This window comes from Myotis davidii, unplaced genomic scaffold (assembly GCF_000327345.1).
Source record: "Myotis davidii unplaced genomic scaffold, ASM32734v1 scaffold570, whole genome shotgun sequence".
NCBI lineage: Eukaryota > Metazoa > Chordata > Mammalia > Chiroptera > Vespertilionidae > Myotis > Myotis davidii.
This window is the reverse complement of record NW_006283631.1, coordinates 3,936,327-3,960,821: the sequence shown is the minus strand read 5'-3', so window position 1 is coordinate 3,960,821 and position 24,495 is coordinate 3,936,327. Positions and strand designations below refer to the sequence as shown.

Genomic DNA, 24,495 nt, shown 5'->3' with positions numbered 1-24,495 from the left:
CCGCCATCTTGGCTGTCAGTTAATTTGCATATCGCCCTGATTAGGCAATGGGAAGGGTATCGGTCGTACGCCACTTACCATGTTTCTCTTTTATTAGATAGAACTAGAGACCGGGTGCACTAATTCATGCACCAGTGGGGTCCCTCGGCCTGACCTGTGGGATCGAGCTGAAACTGACTCCCCGACATCCCTGGATGCATCCTGGACTGCGAGAGGGCGTAGGCCAGACTGAGGGACCACACTGGTGCACAATCAGGGCAGGGGAGCGACACGGGAGGTTGGCAAGCTGGGGAGGGGCCACGGGAGGGCTCCGAGGCGTGTCCGGCCCCTCTTGCTCAGTCCCGATCAGCCAGACCCCAGCATCAAGCTAACCTACCAGTTGGAGCGTCTTCCCACTGGTGGTCAGTACACATCATAGCGACTGGTTGACTAGTCAACTGGTGAGCAGCCATAGCATATCATTAGCATATTTCACTTTAATTGCTTGAATGGATGACCAGACACTTAGCATATTAGGCTTTTATTATATAGGATTCGTGTATAATGAAGTATTAAGCCTTTAAAATATAGTCAGAAGATTTGATTACTAAGAATCTTAGATCTTAGTAATTAAGTAGTTACTTAATTAACTTCACTTTAACAAAGAATTAGATTTGTAAACAAAGAAGAAATTATAACTGAAATTTTATTTCACCAAAATTTTATATTATAAAGCTCTTCTTTGAGAAGCTTACTAAGGCAAAATGTTTCCAGAACTATCTTTTAGCCACTTAAGAAATAGTACTTGTGATGTTAAAAATCTTGGTCAAAGTAATGTATATGTTCATTTAAATGTTCTATATTCAGTGAACTTGAAAACTCAAATTGCTGACACATTTAGTTTTATAAATCTGACGTGTAGAGGAAAGCTTGCTGGGCTTCCAGTTAGAAATCCAGTATTTAAAACTTGCCACCATTACCTACTAACTATAAGAAGTCAAGCCTGCCAACTAATCTTTATGAGTCACAAATTAGCCAATAAATTAGGGATACCAGGACTTACCTACTTTGCTGAAGGGCTATTATGAAAATGACATAAAAACAGATAATATATCTAAAAGTGCTTCCTTAGCCATAAAATAATATTTGAAATAAAAGATTTATCTTTAAAAAAGTTTTCCCAAGTTATTCCCAGAGGATTAAATAGAAAATAAGTACACAAACAACAATACAAACGAATAATATAAAGATTGCTTTACATTGCGGCTAACTCATTCTGAGCTCAGCACCTGGATGCTCATCCCTAGGCAGGCCTTATTCTACTTCACAGCACCATCTGCTGGTGGAGTCAAAAAGGTGCAAACTCTGGCTAGCACCTGATCCAAGATTTGGTTAACAACTCAGATCCCTTTGTTTCAAAAGATGTCTCTATTTATTAATCCACATTTAGGTTGGCTTTTTACAACATTATATTTAATATTTAATATTTCCTTATATATATAAATATTCAGGTTGAATATTCTTTTTTTTTTTTTTTTAATATATTTTATTGATTTTTTACAGAGAGGAAAGGAGAGAGACAGAGAGTTAGAAACATCGATGAGAGAGAAACATTGACCAGCTGCCTCTTGCACACTCCCCACTGGGGATGTGCCCGCAACCCAGGTACATGCCCTTGACCGGAATCGAACCTGGGACCCTTCAGTCTGCAGGCCGACGCTCTATCCACTGAGCCAAACCGGTTTCGGCCAGGTTGAATATTCTTAATAAGATTGGTTGGTCACCTATTTCCTAGAATATTTGGTTAATAAATTCTTTCCCAACAATCTGTAATATGGTGGGTGAACTGAAAACCTTTTCTTTTAAGAATAATTGTATTATGAATTTTTAATGGCTAAGTATCTCCTAGGGATTATTAAACTCCACAAATTGCTATGGTTCTGCCTTTAATATGGGCCTGGTACATGGCATATGATTGTTAATGATGACAACAAGGATGATGGTATTAAGAGGAATCATGGTAATCATGATGAACTATGGTATGGCATTGTGAAAAAGTGTATCTATTTTATCTATTTAAGCTCATTTCTACCCTAGGTGGTACATGTTGTTACTGCCATTATAGATGGCAGGGGAGTCAATTTGCTATCTCCATGTCTTCTGAGGCAGCTCACTAATCAGTGCTTTGAATTTTCTCTGACATCAAGAAATAAATGAGGTGAATTCATCATAACTAACTAGACAGTTTTTTTAGGCTATTGCCAAGAAGAAAGGAATTTGGACTCCTGCTGAGACAATATTACATTTTCATTCCAAAGACTTTCTACTTAAGCCTCAAATCATTTGAGGTCATCTTGTTGCTTGTTCCAGCGGACCATGTAAAAGACATATGGACAAAGAGACATAGTATTTCCTTATTATGACCACAGATTCAGAAATGCAAAGGAAGGGACATCACTGCTTTAGTAGTGATACCAGTAGTGTGCTTTGCATCACAGAATTCCAAACCAAAAGCCCTCACGTAATCCCTTAGAGTTGAGAGACCCTAATTTTAGGGGTTTCCAATCATATTCTTATCTGGGGTGAAAGATAAGCATTAGTTATGCTTTTATAATCCAACTAGAGACCCAGTGCACAAAAATTTGTGTACTCCGGGCGGGTCCTTCAGCCCAGCCTATGCCCTCTTGCAGTCTGGGACCTCTCGGAGGATGTCCACCTGCTGGCTTAGGCCCACTCCCTGGGGGATCGGGCCCAAGCTGGCAGTCAGACATCCCTCTGGCAGCCCAGGAGCCCTCGGGGGATGTCCACTTACCAGCAGGGAGCAGACCTAAGCTGCAGTGGGACATCCTTAGTGCTGCTGAGGAGGCGGGAGAGGCTCCCACCACCACCGCTGTGCTGGCAGCCATCAGCCTGGCTTGTGGCTGAGCAGAGCTCCCCCTGTGGGAGCACACTGACCACCAGGGGGCAGCTCCTGCATTGAGCATCTGCCGCCTGGTGGTCGGTGTGTGTCATAGTGACCAGTCATTCCCAGTCGTTCTGCTGTTAGGGTCAATTTGCATATTACCTTTTTATTATATAGGATAGAGGCCTGGTGCATGGGTGGGGGCCAGCTGGTTTGCCCCAAAGGATGTCCCGGATTAGTGTGGGGGTCCCCACTGGGGTGCCTGGCCAGTCTGAGTGAGGGGCTGAGGGCCGTTTTCAGGCTGGCCAAGCCCCCCAGCGACAGAAGCTCCCAGCCTCTCCTTTTTTTCTTTTTTTTTAATTCTGGGATTTATTTACCTTCTATAATTGAAACTTTGTTGCCTTGAGTGGAGCTCAGAGCTGGCCATGGCAGGCGGGAAGCTTGGCTTCCTCCATCACTGGGCAACCAAGCCTCCTGCTTGATCCAGCTCTGTGGCTGCTGGCCGCCATCTTGGTTGGGTTAATTTGCATATAGTCGCTCTGATTGGCTGGTGGGCGTGGCTTAAGGCATAGCAAAAGTATGGTCAATTTGTATGTTTGTCTTTTATTAGTGTAGATACCGGCCAGGTTCCAAGAGCATCTTCACATGACAAAGAACAAGTTTGGAGAATTACTCAGGACCACAGAAAAAAAACTCTCCCATGCTGAAAAGGCTCTGATGCTACAAAATATGAAATTACCTCTGATATGACTTAAACAGGAACCATGGGGAGTGGGCCTAAGCCATCAGGTCTCCTGGATTAGAGAGGGCCCCCAGATTGGAGAGGGTGCAGGTTAGGCTGAGGGACTCACCCCTGTGCACTGGGCCTCTAGTCCATTAAAAAGATTCCACTGCCACCCTAATCAGTTTGGCTCAGTGGATAGAGCATCGGACTGCGGACTGAAGGGTCCCAGGTTCGATTCTGGTCAAGGGTGTGTACCTTGGCTGTGGGCACATCACCAGTGGGGGGTGTACAGGAGGCAGCTGATCGATGTTTCTCACTCATTGATGTTTCTAACTCTCTATCCCTCTCCCTTCCTCTCTGTAAAAAATCAATAAAATATATTAAAAAAAAAGAGATTCCACTGCCATCTGAAATTTCCATATATGCATAGATGCCTATCTTGCCTCTTTATTCTATTCCATGGGCTACTTGCCTGTCCTTGCACCAGCGCTACACCATTTTAATTACAGATTTTTTTTGACTTATGAAGGGTTTATGTCATGATAAACTCACCATAAATTGAAAATATCATAAGGCAAAAATGCATTTAATACACCTAACCTACTGAATGCCATAGCTTAGCCTAGCCTTCCTTAAGTGTGATCAGAACACTTCCTCTAGCCTACAGTTGGGCAATTATGTTGACTTTCATCTCAAGAGTAATTGCCTTCCTCTTCTCACTAGAAGCAGGAGACAAATGGGCATTTTTAGACATGATCGGATGTGAAAACACAAAACACAAGATCCAAAATAATCCTGGCAACATAATATCCTGTAGAGCAGGGGTCCTCAAACTTTTTAAACAGGGGGCCAGTTCACTGTCCGTCAGGCCATTGGAGGGCCGGACTATAGCTTAAAAAAAACAAAACTATGAACAAATTCCTATGCACACTGCACATATCTTATTTTGAATTAAAAAAACAAAACAAGAACAAATACAATATTTGTATTTGCATGTGGCCCACGGGCCATAGTTTGAGGAACACTGCTGTAGAGGATCAATTGTTTACCCTCATGTTCTCATGGCTGACTTGAAGCTGCGGTTCACAGTCACTGCCCAGCATCAGGAGAGTATTGTACTGCATACGGTTAGCCCAGGAAAAGATTGAAGCTCAAAGTTCAGTGTTTGGTTTCTATCAAACGTGTCCCTCTTTCACTGGTAGAGTCAGAGACTGTCTGTATTATGACTTTACAATGTCTTGATATCTGGAAGCTACTGGCTCCCTCTCCTCCCCAAACGTCCCCATCTTCTCCTGCAAAATTGTTTTGGCTACCTGTTCCAGTGCATCTTACTTGTGATTTTAAAATAAGCTTGTCATTTTTCATGGAAATCTTTGAGGGGATTTTATTTCGTTGCACTTATGGATTAATTTAGAGAAAATTGACGTTTGCTACATCAAGTTGTCTCATCCATGAACATGGTTTATTGCTCTATTTGGTTATTTTTATTTAATTACTTTCAATAAAGTTTTATTATTTTATTTTTAAAAGTCACACATCTTTTTCTCTAGGTATCTTTTATTTTGTTACTTTAATATTTTTAATATTACATTTTAACTTTGTTATTACTGGTGTATAGGAAAACAACTGGTTTCTATAAGTTTATCTCTTTTCAGCAACTTCATTTAAATTTCTCTTATTCTGCCCAAGAATTGACAAGAGAGTTTTTAGATTTCCTGCTATAGGTAGTCATATTTTTTAGAAATAATAATTGTTGTCACTTTCTTTCTGATTCTCATAATTAGGATCATAAAGTGCCATAGTAAATGGAAGTAGAGTTAGTGGCATTCTTGTCTCATTCCTGACTTTAAAAAAGTGCTTCTAATGTTTTATATATATATGACATTGCAAGTATATTTTTTATCAGTTTAAGAAGTTTTCCAAAATGTATAGTTTGCAAAATTTTTTCATGAATTGATACTAAACTTTGTGAATCCTCATCTGAGGATATTTTTCCACTGATTTTTAGAGAGAGTGGAAGAGATAGAGAGACACACACACATGATTGGTTGCCTCCCACATGAGCTCCAACCAGGGCCAGGGTATGTGCCCTTGATGGAGATCCTTCAGGCTGCAGGCAGACCCTCTATCCACTGATCCAAACTGATTAGGGCAAATTGGTACTGAACTTTATGAGATGCTTATTGTCACATGACCTTTTTCCCCTTTAGTCTTTTACTGTGGGAAATTATATTTTGAATATTAAGCCACCCTTGCATTCCTTGGAATAAATTCAACTTAGTCATTATGAATTTTATAAAATGAGGATAATAATAGTTTGTCCCTCATAAAATATTGGAAGAATTATATGAGTTAAAATATCAGAACCTGGTATAGAGAAAACACTCAGCAAATGTATACTATTTTTACCTTTAAGCATTGCTAGAGTCATTTTCCTAAAGTTTTTCTTTGTGATTTGTGTATCTATGTTTATAATTGAGATCAGCCTGCATTTTCCTTTCTTATATTTTTCTTGTCATGGCTGTACTAGCCTTGTGGAATTAGCTGGGGAATATACTTCTTTTTAATTATCTGAAAAAAGTTTAGATAATTATCCCTTATATATTTGTTGTCATTTGCCTATAACACTAAATAGGATAGTTTTTGTTTTGCTTTTATTTGGTGGCTTGATTTAAAAATACTGATTCAACTGTCTGATTTGATATAGGGATATTCAGTTTTCTGTCTCCTTAGCTATCAAGTACAAATCAAGACAATACTCCTTCTTGCTGCAGGGTGGGTTCAGAGAATACAAAACAATTAAAGTCTAAACAAAATGAATATAATAAATTTGTGTTTACATTTAATGTAGAACTAAACACTATTACTTATATATAATCATTAATAATGAGAAGTAGCAAAAAATAGCTTGGCACTATTGAAATATTTGCCTTCAAGGATAAATAGATAAGCTCACTTGACAGTCTCTCATGACTGATTTATAAGCATAAGGAGGCTTTTGGTTTGGAATCAGGAACAAACATGTATAATAGAATTGAAAAAATGTGATCAATAGAATAATATCAACCACGTATAAGGAGCAGTCACTACTGGTACACCACAAGGCTTGACTGGCCCTATCTGGCCTATGTTTTTTTTTGTTTGTTTGTTTTTTAATATATTTTTATTGATTTTTTACAGAGAGGAAGGGAGAGAGATAGAGAGTTAGAAACATCGATGAGAGAGAAACATCGATCAGCTGCCTCCTGCACATCTCCTACTGGGATGTGCCCGCAACCCAGGTACATGCCCTTGACCGGAATCGAACCTGGGACCTTTCAGTCCGCAGGCCAATGCTCTATCCACTGAGCCAAACCAGTTTCGGCATGGCCTACGTTTTAAAATTAATGTTTTATAATGAAGGTAGAGTAGTTCTTTTCATAAAATTTACAGATGGCAAGAGCCTTGGAAAAACTACAGATGCATTGAGATGAAAGAATCATTATCCAATTCCTTGGCACGCCTAAGCAGTGGGCTGAATGTATTAAGAAGAAAGTGAAAAGCAATAAAGGCTAACACTTACGTAAGGCTGCAAATGGGTATGTGACCCATGTCAGGTCAAACAGAGGCAGTGAGACTAGATAAGGAGTTTCTTTTCCTTAATCGGTATTCCTGCGGATGTGAGCCGGATGCTGCAGAGGCCCATAATGTGGAGCATGAGAGTGGAACGACTCCACAGGAAGCAGAGCTGAGTAATAACTTTTAGGACCACCCCTGAGCCCTGAATCAAGCCACGTGGGAAGTCTGATATACTCATGCACTTTTCAGTCAGATGTTCCAGTGAGGAGTTTCTCCTCCTTCTGTTCCTTCTTCTAATTTTTCCTCTCCTCCTCCTCCTACTTCTCCTCCTTCTCCTGCTTCTTCTCTCTCTTCTTCTTCATTTTTCTTGCCATTGTCACCATCATCATTAAGGCGTTTATACCTGGGGTCTCTGTTACTTAAAGTACTACTAATTGGTAAAATGGGATAGCAATAGGACTCCTGTGATGAAATTATTGTGGGGATTAAATGATATAATTAGTATAAAGTGCTTAATATAGTATTTGGCTTAAAGAGAGCATGAAATCAATTTTACTCAATGTAATTATGGTTATTATAATTATTATCATTCTCACTGAATGGATGACCACTTGGTGGGCATTCAAGCGTTGCCTGGGTAAATGTGCTAAATCATAATTAATGTCCCAAACTAAGATTCTATACTTCTATAATTCTACTCTTGTAATGTCAAATCAAACAACTGTAAACTTCAACATTTTCTGTAGAAGAAGAAATATGGGAGATTGAGGATTCAGATAATATAAGTCAAAGAGCAAGTTCTATAGGGAAGAAAACTGTAAGTAAATAAAAACGAAATCTTTCTGATGTCCCTAAAGCTGTTGTCAGGGTATATATACAACAAAAAGTTGCAGAGCAGGAAACTTACTACTCAGAGACAGCAAGATCACTTCTGCTTTGAAGCTCAAAGTTTGATGTGCTCATGTGAGTGACTGTGGAGTTTACAGACATATCTGTCCTAAAAAATCTAAACCCTGAAATATGTAGTCCCAACTTTTCAGGTCAAATTATCATTTATTTTATGGTAATTTTTGTTGTGCCAGATCAAATAAACCAAATCATTTGTTTATTTCAAATGCTTGCAGTGAATTAAGAAAGTATTTTGCATTTCAAAAGTTTTTTTTTTTTTTTTGTCATTGAAAGTGCATTTCAAGAAAGGAAAAAAAACACTCAAATACATGACCTAAGCTTTTGGCAGCTACAAAGAGACAATTCAATTTTTTTTTCCCATATATCAGTTACTTACAAGTCTAACTATCATGGACTTAAATGTGTGTGGTTTATAAGTGTTTTTAATTCCTATAAAATCTGTTCCAAATATATAACCAAGGTGGTGAAAAAAACATAATTGCTTTTCTGGGCTTTTAGCGAATTTAATACGTATAAAGTGAAATTGGCATTCAATCCTGTGGCCAAGAGAATGAATGATACTGACTAGTAATATGAATGAAAAATCTTTAGAGGGGCACAGGGAGGGTGATAAACTTACACTGTCGTGGATGGAGTTCAGATATATCTGGACATCTGGCAGACCATTGGGGTAACTGGTCAATGTCTGGGGGGCCGTGAGGGTGGGGGTCCTAAAAACTCTTCTTAGGAATGTTTGGTACAATGAACAGAACCTCAGTCCTTGGGCGGTGATAGGCATTTTGAGAACTGGAGAACTACTTTTTTGCTAGCCCAACTCTTGGGTCAATAGTGGAGCCCAGAGAAGGGACAGTTTAAGACAAAACAGAACAGTCTGTTGACCTGTCTATTGACTCGGTCCCACAGTTTGGCACTGAGAGCCAAGCAACCTTGCTCCGGGGCCCCTCCACCAATATATGACACCAAGGAGAAAGACGGGTGTTCTCCCCGATCCTGCCACATGGAATTAGTGGACTGAGGACTGGTGCCTCCTGACCTCCAAGAGGAGCAGTGCAAAAGGACAGACAGGCAGGGCAGTGTGGAATGGAGTCTGTTCCTGGGACCTTGATAGCAGCAGCCACGGAGTTTGCTGGGCTCAGGGTGGCGGAGGTGGACACCACCACAGCAGGCCCTGTCAGGAAGCATGGAAAGGACAGCAGCAGAGGCACGTGGACTGGCTGGACATCACAGCAGAAAGAGGCCACACGTAGGACTCTCTTGGGGACTCTACGAAATACTTTTTCTGGAAGCATTTTACAGGGGGTTGACATTCAACTTAAACATGTAGGAAGGGACGTGTAGGCCAAGACACTCATGGACCTCATACAGCTTTATTAATGGGCAGTGGGGACAATTTGGTGCATATCCAATAATGCCATATATTCTTCTCTTATCCCAAATTAAAAACAAACAGACATGGTTTCTGATAGATCTGAAAGCAAAGGAAAAAACATAAGACAAAGAAAATATTTTGACTGGACTAAACTTGATCTCTTTCATTCAAATGTGAAACAGTTAACAGAGGTGTCCTGATTTGAGTTTTTATGATGGCATTTAACACAAATCAACCCCCCAAAATGTTCACATTTAAGAAGTCTTTACACATTTTCTGGTGTAATTGATGTAACATTTCTTTTCTTTTTTTTTTTATATAAACACAATTTTTATGTAGACAATCATTTTAGAAATATGCTACACAAAAGACTTCGAAGAGGATGAAAATAGAAGCAAAGGTAATAAGAGGAATGATTTCACATTATGTTAGGAAAACTAAGCAGCAAAATAAATGCTTTAGGACATTCACATTGGAGAATGAGTTGAAAAGCAACAATAAATTAACAACTATAGATTAGAAGGACCCAGCTATAAGTTTTGAAGTTAGAAAACACATGATGGCTTATAGAAAAATACACCCAATGTTGTATTGCATATATATTAGTGGTATCTTATAATCAAAACAAATCTTATACATTATGATGTAACATTTCTTGCCTTTGGAAACCAAAGGAAGAAGAGGTTTTTCATCTGCCACCGAGAGCAGTAGAGACACAGGCTTACCATAGTCGGTAGATGGACAAGGTGAGCAAAAGCAAAGAACAGTTCTCCAAACTGAGAGATGTAGAGTTGGAAGCTTACAATGTATCTAATGAGCCGAAATAATTCATCTGCCCAGTGAAGAGACACAGACGCAGCCAGCCCAAGGAACCTTACCCGTGTTCACAAGTCAACTACTGGTAAAGCAGAGACTCTAAGGTACCTCTCAGTACTTTAGGTCTCACTTCCTACACACTGAAAACACTTTTAAATGACTCTTAACACATGTCCCCAAGCTCAGCCTTCACACCGTACCTTGGAGTATGCTCTTCACTATGACTTCTGTGTGATCAGCCAGGAGATCCGCCTTGGTGATAGCAGCCAGGGACAAGTAGTTGGACATATTCCTGCACAGTTCTTTGTTGCTTCTGTGGAGGAATTTCACTGCAATGGGGATGGCTAGTGCCATCACAGGGGGCCGGTTATAATTCTGAGGAAATGCAAGGAAACAACATATAGTAAGAGGCTCATTACCAGTGTTTATTCATTCATCCAAGAAATATTTCTTGAGCTAAGCTCTCAAAGTGCAGGCATTAAAACAAAGACCTCCACCCTGCTTTCATTGAATTTGGGAACTTTTGTCCTTATATAGGAAGACTTAAGGGCAAACAGGCAATTCATAGCATAGACTAATGAGAGCCATGATAGGCAAAGTGCAGGGCAATAATCAAGCAAAGAAGGAGCACCCAACTCAGTCCTTCACATGGTGTCTGGAGAATTCATGGAGCAGGTGATGTCTTAGTTGAGATCTAGCAGATGAATAAGAAATGGCTGGGTGGTGGCAAGAAAAAGAGTGAATGGAAAGAAAAGCACACCTGGAGGCACAGGGTGAGAGAGGTTGTGCATTTGGGTAACTGTAAATCGTTCAGTATGGCTGGAGTGTGGTACATGTGGAAAAATTGGGAGGTGAGAGAAGGGACTGGAGAGGTAAATAGGGTGCAATGATGAAAGGGGTTTCGAATTGATCATTAGGGTGATCAGGAGTCATTGATGAGAAGAGTAACATCAGATTGATGCTGAAGAAATTGCTTCCCAACTGTATCTTAAAAACTGAAGTTTCAGTTAATGAAATTCAGAAGAAAAAAATGAATGAACAGAAGACTAAAATATAAAGAAAATTTGATCCTAAAATAATTATCTTCTTGATTTACTTTGTCACAGAGCATCAATATCTTACACATAATAATTTTATCAGGATTTAATTACCTAATTTGGGAATAATATTTGAAAAATACAAGTTATTTTCTTTAAAGTGAATGGTATGTCTTCACTACCATCAACCATTCTGACCATTCTACCCCTTAGGGTAAATATAAAGCAAAACTTGGACAGTGCACAATGTTTTGGGGAAGCTGACTTCAAGTTATATTAGAAATAAAAAGTTGCCCTAACTGGTTTGGCTCAGTGGATAGAGTGTTACTTTGTGGACTGAAGGGTCCACGGTTCAATTCTGGTCAAGGGTATATACCTTGGTTGGAGGCACATCCCCAGTAGGGAGTGTGCAGGAGGCAGCTGAATCGATGTTTCTCTCTCATCAATGTTCCTAACTCTCTATCCCTCTCCCTCTCCCTTACTCTCTAAAAAATCAATAAAATATATATTTTTTAAAAAGTGGTTGTTGTCCTAACTGGTTTGGCTCAGTGGATAGAGTGTCGGCCTGAGGACTGAAGGGTCCTGGTGTCGATTCTGGTCAGGGGCATGTACCTTGGTTGTGGGCACATCCCCGGTTGGGGGTGTGCAAGAGGCAGCTGATCCGTGTTTCTCTCTCATCGATGTTTCTAATTGTCTATCTCTCTCCTTTCCTCTCTGTAAAAAATCAATTATACACACACACACACACACACACACACAAATAAAGTGGTTGCTTTTCTCGAACTGTTAACGTGAAAAGTGCTATATCTTTCCTCAGAGAATTATCCCCTCTAATACCTCCCACAATTCTGGGTTTATGGTAGGTGTTCAATAAACATTTGTCAAGTTGAATGACCAATGAAAAACATGTTATAGCTGTCACTGAGAACATAATGTGGTAGGAAAGGAGGAGGGGGTGGCATCTTCCCTCTTGTTGGCATCACGCATGGACAGCAATGGCCCAGTGTGAGCCCAAAACCCCAGTGCCATTCATTTTCACAGCTGGTTGATTGGACAGGTGAGTTGATACACATTTCTTAGCAGATTCCAGCTTCTACAGCTATCATCTCAGGTACTTCTAATGCACACATTCTGCCCTTGACTTCAAGGACGGTCAAATGACTCAGACATTGGTCAGAGATTTACATTTTCCTGGTCCAAATAATGGGTTCAGGGATGAGCAAGCTATTCAATTATAATTAAGGAGCCATTAAGGGCTCTATGAAACAGATTATATTTTCTGAAGGATTCAAGGTATTGAGAATACACAATGGAGTAGCTGCTACCATCTTGTGACCTCAGAATTTGTTTGACATTCAAGGCAATATGGTCCTATCTGAGAGACAAGTTAAGGAAAACCAGTTCCTGGTGACATCATTTGAGCCCCATCCATTAAACTACCTTAGGCCAGTTCTAGCCCTAAATTTTTTAAATTGAGCCAGTTAAGTCTCTTGTGCCTAAGTTTTTTTTTTCCACTCAGTCCCTAGAAACAAAAATAGACCTGCTAAACCCTTAATCTATTCTTGTAGTTTCAGCCATTTTTCTGACTCAAGGGTCAATCTGACTTCTGAACAGAGACAATAGATATTCAACAACATAATCTGACATTCCACCATGAAGTCAGCCATACTGAATGCTCTGACACTGTTCCTTGGTGACAAATCATGCCTATCTAGCAGTTTCACTTACTGGGTCTCTGTCCTAACGTCTCTGTCCTAGCTTCCAAAACTCTATAACTATCAAGACCATGGCCAGCAACCTACTTCTCTGATACTAGGCTTTGCCTTTATCTAATGATAAATCTGGCCTGATTGGACTAGGCCTGTGGTCAGCAAAATTCGGCTCTTGAGCCACATGCAGCTCTTTGGCCCCTTGAGTGTGGCCACGAAGTTTCAATTGCACTGTACCTGCGTGCCCACACGTGGTATTTTGTGCAAGAGCCACACTGAAGGGACCGCAGTTTGCCTACCACTGGACTAGGCCATTACTAGTATGATGAACTAACTATGAGGCCTCCCTGAGAGGCTGGCTACTCCCCACGTTAGCTTTGGAATTCTGGGTGTGTGCATGATCAACCACACAGAATTCTTGGATCCACTGATGCTAACTTTTACCAAAGGATTTCAAAAAGGCTGGTGCATAATCAGTCAGGCCAATATACTCATCCATGTAAGGGTGTCTCCCAGGTCACACCTAGGGTAACCCTTCCACATTATTAGGATATCAGGAACCAGAGTACTAACCAGAGTTTTCACTCATGGGCACAAGATCAGAGGGGAGTAAAGAAAGATCCTGAGGCATATTTCATCTAGGCTATGTGAAACCTAAGTAAAATAACAGTCCTGCACGACAGCCAAATCACCATCTCTAGTGACTGGAGCTTTCCTGTTCATGAGCTTCAATCTCTACCCCCTGGGCAGAGCTGGACAAATGTGCCAAACAATGACCCCACGCTGAGCATCCTCTTTTGTTGTTGACTTACTCTTCAGACATGTGGTGTTTCGAAAGGCCAATTTGTGTGTCCATTTTCTCAATTACAATATTTTATCCCTGTGTCCTTGAGGTTATATTCATATCACCTGAATTAGAGCATTGGCTGTTTTCCAAACCTCTCAGTCTTTTATATAATTTCTTGGGTTGCCCCCACAGACAGCCAATTTCTCCATTCCGTGTAGACTTTTGCTAATTTAACTTTTAGGTGACACATCTTTGTCCCTGTGATGGCAGATCAAAGCCCTCATTTTGAGAGTAGAACATACTCAGACAATTCTTCTCAGAGCTTTCCTACAATGAACTGCAGACCCAAGTCTTCTTTATCTGCTCTGAGTCCTTAGCCAAGGACAGCTTGCAACTAGAGGGGTACACATCTTCCATTAGAGCAGTGATTCTCAACCTTCCTAATGCCGCGACCCTTTAATACAGTTCCCCATGTTGTGGTGACCCCCAACCATAAAATTATTTTCGTTGTTACTTCATAACTGTAATTTTGCTACTGTTATGAATCGTCATGTAAATATCTGATATGCAGGATGTATTTTCATTGTTACAAATTGAACATAAAGCATAGAGATTAATTAGAGAAACAATATGTAATTATATATGTGTTTTCCGATGTGCTTAGGCGACCACTGTGAAAGGGTCGTTCGACCCCCAAAGGCGTCATGACCCACAGGTTGAGAACCGCTGCATTAGAGGCTTATGCCTCTAAGCACTTTACCTGCTCCTTGTTGAGAAACCGCAGTTGGAGGCATTGGGAAGTACAACCCACCCAGTGGTTTCCAACTAATTGTGAGCACAGGCACAGTGAAGGCTCCATGGAATTCAGTATTATCAGCAACTAATGTTTTTGTACCTTGGACATGGACTAACACTTGCCAGCAACAATGAAATAACAGGATGTCTTGGCCAATTTGTTCATATTCTTTTTACCACAATTCTAGATGTTTTTGAGAAAAAGAGTTGGTAGCTGTTAAAGTTTTTAAAGTGTAGTTCCAAGGGAAATGTATAAAATTCCCTGAAAACTGTATAATATCATTATTTAACACACACACACACACACACACATAAAAAAAAAAACAAAAGAACTTTAACACACTCATTTTTTCTGCCCCCCCCCCATAGGTCATCTGGAAACTTCTTAAATGATAGGAGAAGAGAAACATGAAGCAAAAAGCAAATAGTTCATATAAACACTAAAGAATTGTGACCAAAGGCTCACAATCTCTAAATAGTGTCTAGCGGTTCCTAATGTATCAAGAAGCCAGGGGCACTGCTGATAGCAATGGGATATGAGTGAGGAGCTGGGAGGCCAAGATAAGGCTGGACAGACACAGGCCCTAGGACCTGACAGATACTATACGACCTCCTTCCCACAGCTGAGCTTTGCTCTCAGGTGAAGCGAACGGAGTTGCTACTGCAGTAGATCACAGTGAAATTGTCTTATCACTAGGATTCCTTGGAGCACAGGAATGCTAATGTGCCAAGAAAGGCCTATGAATTCTCACACAAATAAACCACTTTAGCAGCAGCTGTTAATGCCAGAGCCTGTGAGAGATCTTGCCCCTCAGTGCAGACGTGAGCAGGCTGGTATGTGTATCATCTTACACACAACTCAGTGCCCAGTACTCAGGGAATAAAGTCAGTGAAATTCAGGGTAGAAATAAAGACATGTTCATGGGGACGGTTATAACTGACTGGAAAAGCAAAACAAGAGGCCCTTGTTCTGTAAATGCCAAGAATTATATTTCTTAAATAGATTAGCACAAATTTGAGCTTTTGGTGGAGATTTTCCTTTTGAAAATGTACTTTGGGAACGTTTCCCAGGGTTTTAAGATTGAAAAGAATAAAGCTAAGTGGAAGAGATATTTATCTGAAATGATAGCAACTAAAAAGCTCTTTGGCCTTGAATTCAAGTAAGAGCCGTAGAAGAGTAGTCTCAAGAAATAGCAAACATCATTTATTAAAATAGTTATTTTATGGTTATTCATCCGGCATCATTGATTAGATAATCAAATTAAATTTGAATTTACATAAAAAAATGCTTGGCTCTTAGTAGCACAGCCATGTAATATCTAGATGGCATGTACGCCTAATTTTTCCCAGTATATTTTCTGCCACGTAATCAGAACGGGGCTCAGGAACCTGGGGGGGGGGGGTGTGTGTGTCCCAATCTCCTTTCATTTCATGCCACTGTTTCATGTGGCACTAATTGAGAAATAAGTACCATGGCCCACTCTGAAAGAAGGGCTATTGGTGTGGAAGCCAGAAAACAGCTACGTCCCTTAAACTATTTGTTCATTTGTTCACTCACTCATTCATTCAAAAAATATTATATTGAGCACTGACTGTGTGCCATTCACCTGTTCTAGGTGCTGGGACTACATTCATGAACAAAACAGAACTTATATTTTGGGGAGGGGGACATAGGCAATGAACAATGGCTATAACAAGTAATTAAATCAATAGCCTTTTAGAAAGTGCTGTTTTAGAGTCTTCTGCAGATGATGCTTATGATGACACCAAAGTCAATACTCATGCAGCACTTTCTGTGTCCTAAAGATTTTATGTCTGTTTTTTAAATGTCTACTCATTTAAACCGCACAACAAACTTATGTGGCAATTACTCTCGTTATCTGCATTTTACAGATGACCAAACAGAGGCACAAAAAGATTAATTTGCTCAAGATCACACTGCATGTGAATGGTAGGTAGAGCTGGGTTGCCTATTGGATAAACTTCTAAACCAGCATAACCAGTCCTGCCCTAAGGGTTGCATTGGAAATGCTCTCAAAAGTGTGCAAAGCACTTTGCATGCAATGCCAATCAGGAACCCATTTTGAATCTTCATGCAACATAACTGAGGAAGAAGAAATAAGACAACCGACGTGTGGAATCAAAGAGAATGGTCAGTGGGGTCCTCCTAAAAAGGAAACAGAGGTACTTTCTGATTTTCTAACAGTAAGATTTGGGGATTATTCCGATTCCTCGCTCCAGATAACCCCCTTGGGCAATCTCCCTCTCCCTAGGGCTCATCAGCAGTGTGAGCAAAGATGAGAGAGATGAAATGCCGAGCTACCTTGACAACAGCTCTGCTAAGTGATTTGGTTGGAGAAGAGGCTATAACTGCTCTAGAATCTCATTGTGGCCCACCAGCCATGTCAATGGTTATAAGCTCCTTGAGGTGCATTTTAATTTTTTCAACCCTCTCCAGGTTTGGATTTATCCTACAATCTAATGTGGAGGGTGTCTTCCCCTTTATGATTTTTCGAGGGGGCAAAGAAATAGGCATTGGCCAATCCTATATAAAAACCAGGTCATAGAAAGCTATGGTTTGAAATAGGCACTTCCAGAGGGTGGCTGGACCACACAGGGAGGTGGCTTTTACAATAAAAGATGTTCTTCAGGAGCAACCAAGTTGTTATGCCCATTTTACAGTCGGCAGCACAGAGCTTTAGAGATAAAATAAGTTTTCTCTCATTTATGTAAGACCAAGAGCATCCGACTCTAAGGCCCTCAAACTCTAAAGCCCTTTGCTATTCCACCTCTCAGCATCTCCTAAGGGAATCAGAATTTCAAACCAGAAGGTGATCTGGTTCATCCCCTATTTCCTAGATGATAGATTGAGAGCCTTGTCTAAGGACTGAGGGTGGGCTGGTAAAAGCATATCCCAAGGCAAGAGATAGCAGAACCTAGAAGTGCATGTTGCACAACTGTATGGATTTTATATTGAGGAATGTCTAACAGGTGAATTCTGGAATTTTATATCATTTCAAGGTTAATGTAGCAAATTCATAAATTTAGGGACAAAGAAAAAGAATTTGATACAGGGGTCAGCCAAAGTAGGTTTACAGTTGTGAGTGTACGAAACAGAGAGTTTATGTTTCTCTCATTATTTACTAATTATTGTATTACTTATTTATACAATCCACTTTTGTCCACCCCCTATAATTACTCATTAAAAGAGGAGTAAAAAAAGGTCCTTTGGGGTAGATTGGAACAAGATCAAAAAGGCAATTTTGGGGAAAATAAGACAGAAACTTTTTGTGTGTGAGTGTGAACATATTTAAATTTGAAATGACAATGAAATGGTCAGAAAAAAACATCAAGTGAAATAGCCAAGGACATGGAAAGAACTGGTGGGCCTTCGCCTGCTGCAGGGCTTGCCTGTTTGGGGACATGGGGTGGATGGAGAGAAAAACGCTCTTTTTTATTGTTGTGCAAGCTAAAAATGGTAAGGCTGCCTTTTGAAAATTGATCTACTCTTTATTTTACTGAAAAACAAAACAAAACACAGAACAGAATATGAGTCATTTGGATTTATACACGGTTCCCACAAGAACCCTAATTACAAGTAGGATAAAAATCATCTTTTTGGCATTCGTTGCGGGCCAAATAGTTCTCCTTAAAATTGGATGAAAGCTAAACGCCAGTGCTGTGACCACAGCCTTGCTTTGCTTCCTGGGCTGGCTTTCTGGTGTCACATCCCCAGGAGCGGCCTGGACCAGTCTGCCTTAAGGTTTTCCCATTGTCCATTACAAAGCCGTCTGCCTCCTTGGAGGGCACATTAAGAACACCCTGTACCCACACTGTCCCTACAGGCTGGTGTCTCTTGTCCCTCTCAACCAAGAGGCCTGTCCCTTTGTCCTTCTCTTTATCTCTTTCCAAAACTGTCAGTGCTTGTCCTTGGGTCCTTATTCTCAACAATCTTACAAACTCATTTACAGAGTCACTGAGTCATTGACCGGCAGTAAGTTCGGCATTTTTATTTCTCAGAAGCATTTGCTTCCTCTTTCCCATCCCAACCCCAACTTTGAAGTAGAAGCCCTAACCCCTTACCCAGAATGAAACATGGCTTTTTACTAGAATTTAGGGCACTTGGAAGGGTAGCCTGCTCTTCTGACCTTGATCTCATTTCACAGATCTGGACTTTTGCACAAGTTGTTTTTTTCTGCCTGGAATGTCCTCTCACTCCACCATTTCTATTTGGTGAAATTCCTGCTTAGTGTCCATAACTCTTCCCAAAGGTGATCTCTATCCAGAAAATCTCCCTGACTCTCTAGAACTGGCTACCCCAGGAGCCACTACCCTCATGAAGCTGCTGAGCCCCTGAAAGGGGAATCCTCCAAAGTAAGACGTGCTAAAATGCACATCGGATTTATAAAACTTAGTAAAGTAAAAGATCTCACTAATTTTTATATTGATTACATGCTGAAATATTATTTTGGATATATTGAGTTAAGGAAAATAGACTATCAAAACAATTTCATGTGTTTCTCTGTACTCCTTTTTAATGTGGCCACTAGAAAAGTTCCAGTGACATCGGTGGCTCATGTTTGTGGCCTGCATTCCATTTCTGTGGGTGGCAATGTGCTCGTGTCTAGACCAGTGGTTTTGAAATGGCAGTGGGAGCTGAAGAATGCAGCTGCTTTCTGTGTGCGTGACCTTAGAGTGGCACTTTGGAGTAAAATAATATGTTTCTGATGTATGTTAATAACATATTCAAGGTAACCAATGAAGAACATATATTCAGTCTTCGTTGTTATATCCAAGCAATATTAATCTCTCATTATACATGAAACCCCCATTTCCTCTCCTCCCATCCCTAACTCTAAAGATAAAAAAAACACACAAACAAAACAAAGCATGAGTAGCAGGAGGAGATTGGGGGTTAATGGGGGGGGGCGGGATGAAGACACACTTGTAATACCTTAACCAATAAAGAAATTAAAGATAAAAAAAAAACACAGAAAAACCAATGTGATAATGTGTGTAGAGTGTTTTGTTCAGTTCACCAGCCCCTGGACTGAATGTGAAATATGAAATATGCTCCAGTTTAGCATAGACAACTGTGAGAAAAAGTAGAAGAAGAAGGAATGAAGCTAATAGTAGCAGCTACACACAGTGCTAGACACTTTAACACAATGAGATGTTCTTGAACTGTGCTTAGTGGAACCAAAGTTTTGAGGGCTATTCATATACGTATTGTGTTCGGGTGGGGCTAGGGGAGACAGTTCCATGGCTGAATCGCAGTGGAAAATGCTGTACTAATCCATTAACCAGATTTCTTTATCGCAGGACTTTCTGAAGACTTTAATATACTACGAAGCATGTGATAGCTGAAAAGGGAAATGTTGAATTCAGTGTTTGCCAACTTATTTGATCAATAATTCTCTTTTGAGAAGCACCCATCAACATCACTGGTTGGTAAAATGTGTCATAGACAATGTTGCATTTTACAGGGAGGAAACTGTGGCTTAGGAAGTTAAGTGTCTTACCCAACATTTCCATCTTACATAATTGTTTTGTGGCTGAGCCAAAATTCCAAATTGATATTTATGCCAGAGGAGAGAATTTAAACATGACCAGAACAGGTTAGTATTATTATTATGGATAATTAAAATAAACTGATGAACAAAATAGATCCAGAGACGTAGAAGCATGGAACAGATTGATGAATCTCAGAGGGAAGGCAAGGAGAGGGTGGGGGGATGGGAAGAGATCAACCAAAGAACTTGTATGCATATGTGCATAACCCATGGACACAGACAATAGTGTGGTGAAGGCTGGGGGCAGGGTGGAGGGTGGGTGTGCGGAGTGGAGGGAGTCAGTGGGGAAAAATGGGGGACAGCTGTAATACTTTCAACAATAAAGATAAATTAAAAAAAAGAAATACACTTAAAAATGACAATTCTCTCCACATAGTACAAGTTCATTGCCCCTCAGTTCAGACTCCACTCCCACTTTGGTCTCCTTTTCTGCATTTTCCAATAGTCCTCATTTAAATCTTGGCACACATTGCTTTATTGTTAGCATTTTATATGTATGTGTCTTATCTCTCCCAACAAATTAGAGCTTGCTGTGGTTTTCCTTTGAACACCTCACAGGGGTTTGATAGAACCTTCTTGGTTTATTAATGACCAGTCTGTCTGGCTTAGTTATCGATCGTTTGCGGTATCTTTTGACAGTATCCTAACACTATAGAATATTGGCTCTTGGTTCAGAGCCATCACATGTTCACCTAAACTGCCAAGCCAGTATCAACTAGGCATGATGTTAAACACCAACATACCTGTAAAATACAGCTCATGATATCAGAGGCGATTTTTGCATGGGGGGTGTCTTCGTCTTTCCCGGAGGGTCTCAGATTGTGCTCCAGGCAGGAGTCCCAGAGCCCTACGAGGGCCTTCGCGTGCTTTTCAATGGACTCTGTCTCTCTGATGGCTGTTGTGATTCTTGTGATGCAGATCTCAACCACAGCCTGGTCATTGTTGTTGGTTTGGTAATCCTATTGGGAAGAAAACCTTCACTTAAATAATACTTGGAAAATAATCCCTCACAGGTCTGACAAAATACATACTGAGTCATTTAGCAAACAGGTGGCCACACTGTGTGCTAGGAGGTAAGGCCCGATACCACCAGGGCCTCCTTCTTCCGAGATAGACTCTTGAGGAAGAGGCAGAGTTGGAAACGTGCTCAAATGGAGCAGGTCCATGTGTCACAGACACACAGACGGAGCAGTGAGAGGCCAAAGGAACTTAATTATTCACTTGCAAGTGGGTTTAATCCTCAGGCTATTTCAGTTTCTAAGTCCATTATTTTTTGCTCTGACATTTCAGTAACTTCGGTGAAATGTTTCAAGTTACCTTCCCACTGCTCCTCATAAGCTTTCTCTCTCTGGACACAATAGAACACATCATGTCATCTTTCTTTGTTCAATTCAGATAACTTTCCAAATCCATATTAACTTTTCCCAATGCTGTTCTATTCTAATTCTCCCGCAAATACCTAATCATCTTTATTGAGAGATGATATGATCCTTCAAAACATCTAAATGTGAAAAACAGGCACCCTGGTTTAATTTGGAAATCGGTCTGACTGGGAACTCCACGGTGGACTGACAAAACTGCAAGCACAATAGAGCAGTGAGGCCATTAGATAGGAAGTGATGGGGCTTTCTATCCCACTGCAAGTTCCAGCCCTAACAACTTTTTTATACTATTGCCTCTAATGCTGCAGTAACCATCTTATACACAAAGCTCTCTATCCCTTTTTTAAATATAAAGATTTTTTTTTAAGATTTGAGAGAGAGGGAGAGAGGGGAAGGGAGACACAGAGAGAAACACTGATTTGTTGTTCCACTTATTTAATGCATTTATTGGTTGCTTCTTGTATGTGCCCTGACCAGGGATCGGATCAAACCTACAATGTTGGCGCATCAGGACAACACTCTACCCAGCAGCCAGGACGAAGCCCTCTCACACTCTAGATTACTTCTAGCCTAGATTTTACAGAAGTGGAAATTTCTGAGGAAAAGGAGAGGAATAATTTTAAGGTTCATGATACACTCTGCAGAATTATTTTCCAGAAAGGTCTTACTGATTTATACTTTCATCAGCTGGGCGAAAACATGCTCTGCCTATTATACCTTTGCAAGAGCTAAGTATTTTTTAAAAAAATATTTTATTGATTTTTTTACAGAGAAGAAGGGAGAGGGATAGAGAGTTAGGAACATTGATGAGAGAGTAACATTGATCAGCTGCCTCTTGCACACCCCGTATACTGGGGATGTGCCCGCAACCAAGGTATATGCCCTTAGCCGGAATCGAACCTGGGACCCTTGAGTTCACAGGCTGATGCTCTATCCACTGAGCCAAAGCAGTTAGGGCAAGAGCAAAGTATTTTTAAGTTTTGCAAATGTGATCAGTGAAAAACAATATTTCATTGCTATTTTACTTGGAATTTCCTTGATAGGAAGGGAGATTAAATATTTTGTAATGTTTATTGGCCATTTGTATTTCCTCCTTTAGGAATTGCCCACTGTATCTGATGTCTATTTTTCTTCAGATGACTTCATTAGTTTTGGTCCTCCCTTAGTGCAATGTCTTTTTCTATTAAGGATATTAAGTCAGCGTTTGGCATATTGCTTATGAATGTGTCTCCATGCTTCAGTATTTTTAGATTTTATTTGCTGCTATTTATTGAAATGCTAAGTATTTAGGTAGTCAACTCCGTCAATCTTTTCGGGGCTTTATTGATTTTCATTTTTTAAATGGGAAATTTAAGTTGTTTAAATTATTAATATTTTTGAAAATGAAATTTATGGACATGGTTCAAAAATTGAGAAGATACAAAGAAAGAGTTCACAGTGATAAGTAGTCTCCCTCTCACCCCAGCCTCCTTGCCCAAGGAAAACCAGGATCGCCAACTGCTCACATACTTGACAGAGGCCCTCCAAGCACAGGCAAATGTTCATTTACACAAACTCCTTTCTTTCTCTGTAACTTCTTTAGCAGCCTTTCTTTTCACTTTAAGTTTTCCTTATCAAAGGTTTAATAAAATTTCACCCATATTTTTTCTAGATTAAAAAATATGTGAAAATATTAACATTTGGTATTTTAGAAATTAATCTCTTAAGTGTCCACTTAACTCTTAAATCTATCTCATGTTTATGGAAGTAAGCAAATATGCACATTGTATTCTGAATAGCTAATCAAGTTCTCCCACCATTATTTACTGAATAATTCATTTTCAATAATTGGTTCATATACATCAGGTTCAATTCAAGGCCGTCTTTTTGTTTGCTTGTTCCATTTCTCAATTCTTTTACAATACTAATTTAGCTATTTTCTTCATCTAAGCTTCACAAACTTTTAAGTGTAATTGGTGCATTTTATGTTTTTGTTGTTGCTGTTGGAAAAATCTTTGCTTTTTCCTCATTATAACTTTTAGTTATTGCTAATTAAGTCAACCTGCAGTTGACTTAATTTGTACCCAAATGTTTAGCTCCACTCTTTATAATTTTGATAATTTTTCAGATCATCCTCATAAATTTTGGGGGTATTTATTTTGTACCCAAATGTTTAGCTCCACTCTTTATAATTTTGATAATTTTTCAGATCATTCTCATACATTTTTTGGAAATATTTTTGTATTATATCTATATCTCTTATATATCTCCTGGTGTATTGTGTCAGCTATAATTTCCTAAGCTATTTCACACAAAAGTGATAAGAGCAAGAATACTGGTTTAATTTCTTGTTTTTATTACCTTATTTTTGATATAAAATGTTATGGCCAAAAGCAAGGAAATGCTAAAATGTTTTATATCATCCTAATATATAAAAAGCCAGGGGCCGTCATGACTGAAACAACCAAAAGGAGGACCAAACAGCAGGCCGGCCTGGGGTTAGTGAGGGATGATCAAGCAACTGAACAGCAGTCTGTATGGGGTGACCAGGTTGACAGGGGGGCAGTTGGGGGCACAGTCTGTATGGGGTGACCAGGTTGGCAGGGGGGCAGTTGGGGGCAACCAGGCTGGCAGGAGGGGCAGTTGGGGGTGTCCAGGCTGGCAGGGGGTGCAGTAAGGGCAACCAGGTTGGCAGAGGGGGACAGTTGGGGGCGACCAGGCCAGCGGGGGGCGGGCAGTGTTATGGCCAAAAGCAAGGAAATGCTAAAATGTTTTATATCATCCTAATATATAAAAAGCCAGGGGCCGTCATGACTGAAACAACCAAAAGGAGGACCAAACAGCAGGCCGGCCTGGGGTTAGTGAGGGATGATCAAGCAACTGAACAGCAGTCTGTATGGGGTGACCAGGTTGGCAGGGGGGCAGTTGGGGGCAACCGGGCTGGCAGGAGGGGCAGTTGGGGGTGTCCAGGCTGGC

At 40.3% G+C, this 24,495-nt stretch overlaps 1 protein-coding gene across 9 annotated transcripts in view; it reads right to left on the bottom strand.

Annotated features, from left to right (window-relative positions):
• VEPH1 (ventricular zone expressed PH domain containing 1) overlaps positions 1-24,495 on the bottom strand; it is a 209,373-nt gene that overhangs the window by 168,389 nt on the left and 16,489 nt on the right. For 8 of the 9 annotated variants that reach the window (XM_006753823.2, XM_015565560.1, XM_006753827.2 and 5 more), the window contains 2 exons: positions 20,902-21,117; positions 10,458-10,632 (listed from right to left, as the gene is read on the bottom strand). In XM_006753823.2, coding sequence (XP_006753886.1) covers positions 10,458-10,632; positions 20,902-21,117 — 391 coding nt within the window. Of the gene's footprint in view, positions 1-8,475; positions 9,541-10,457; positions 10,633-20,901; positions 21,118-24,495 lie in introns of those variants that run through there. The other variant, XM_015565581.1, reaches the window with a different exon arrangement.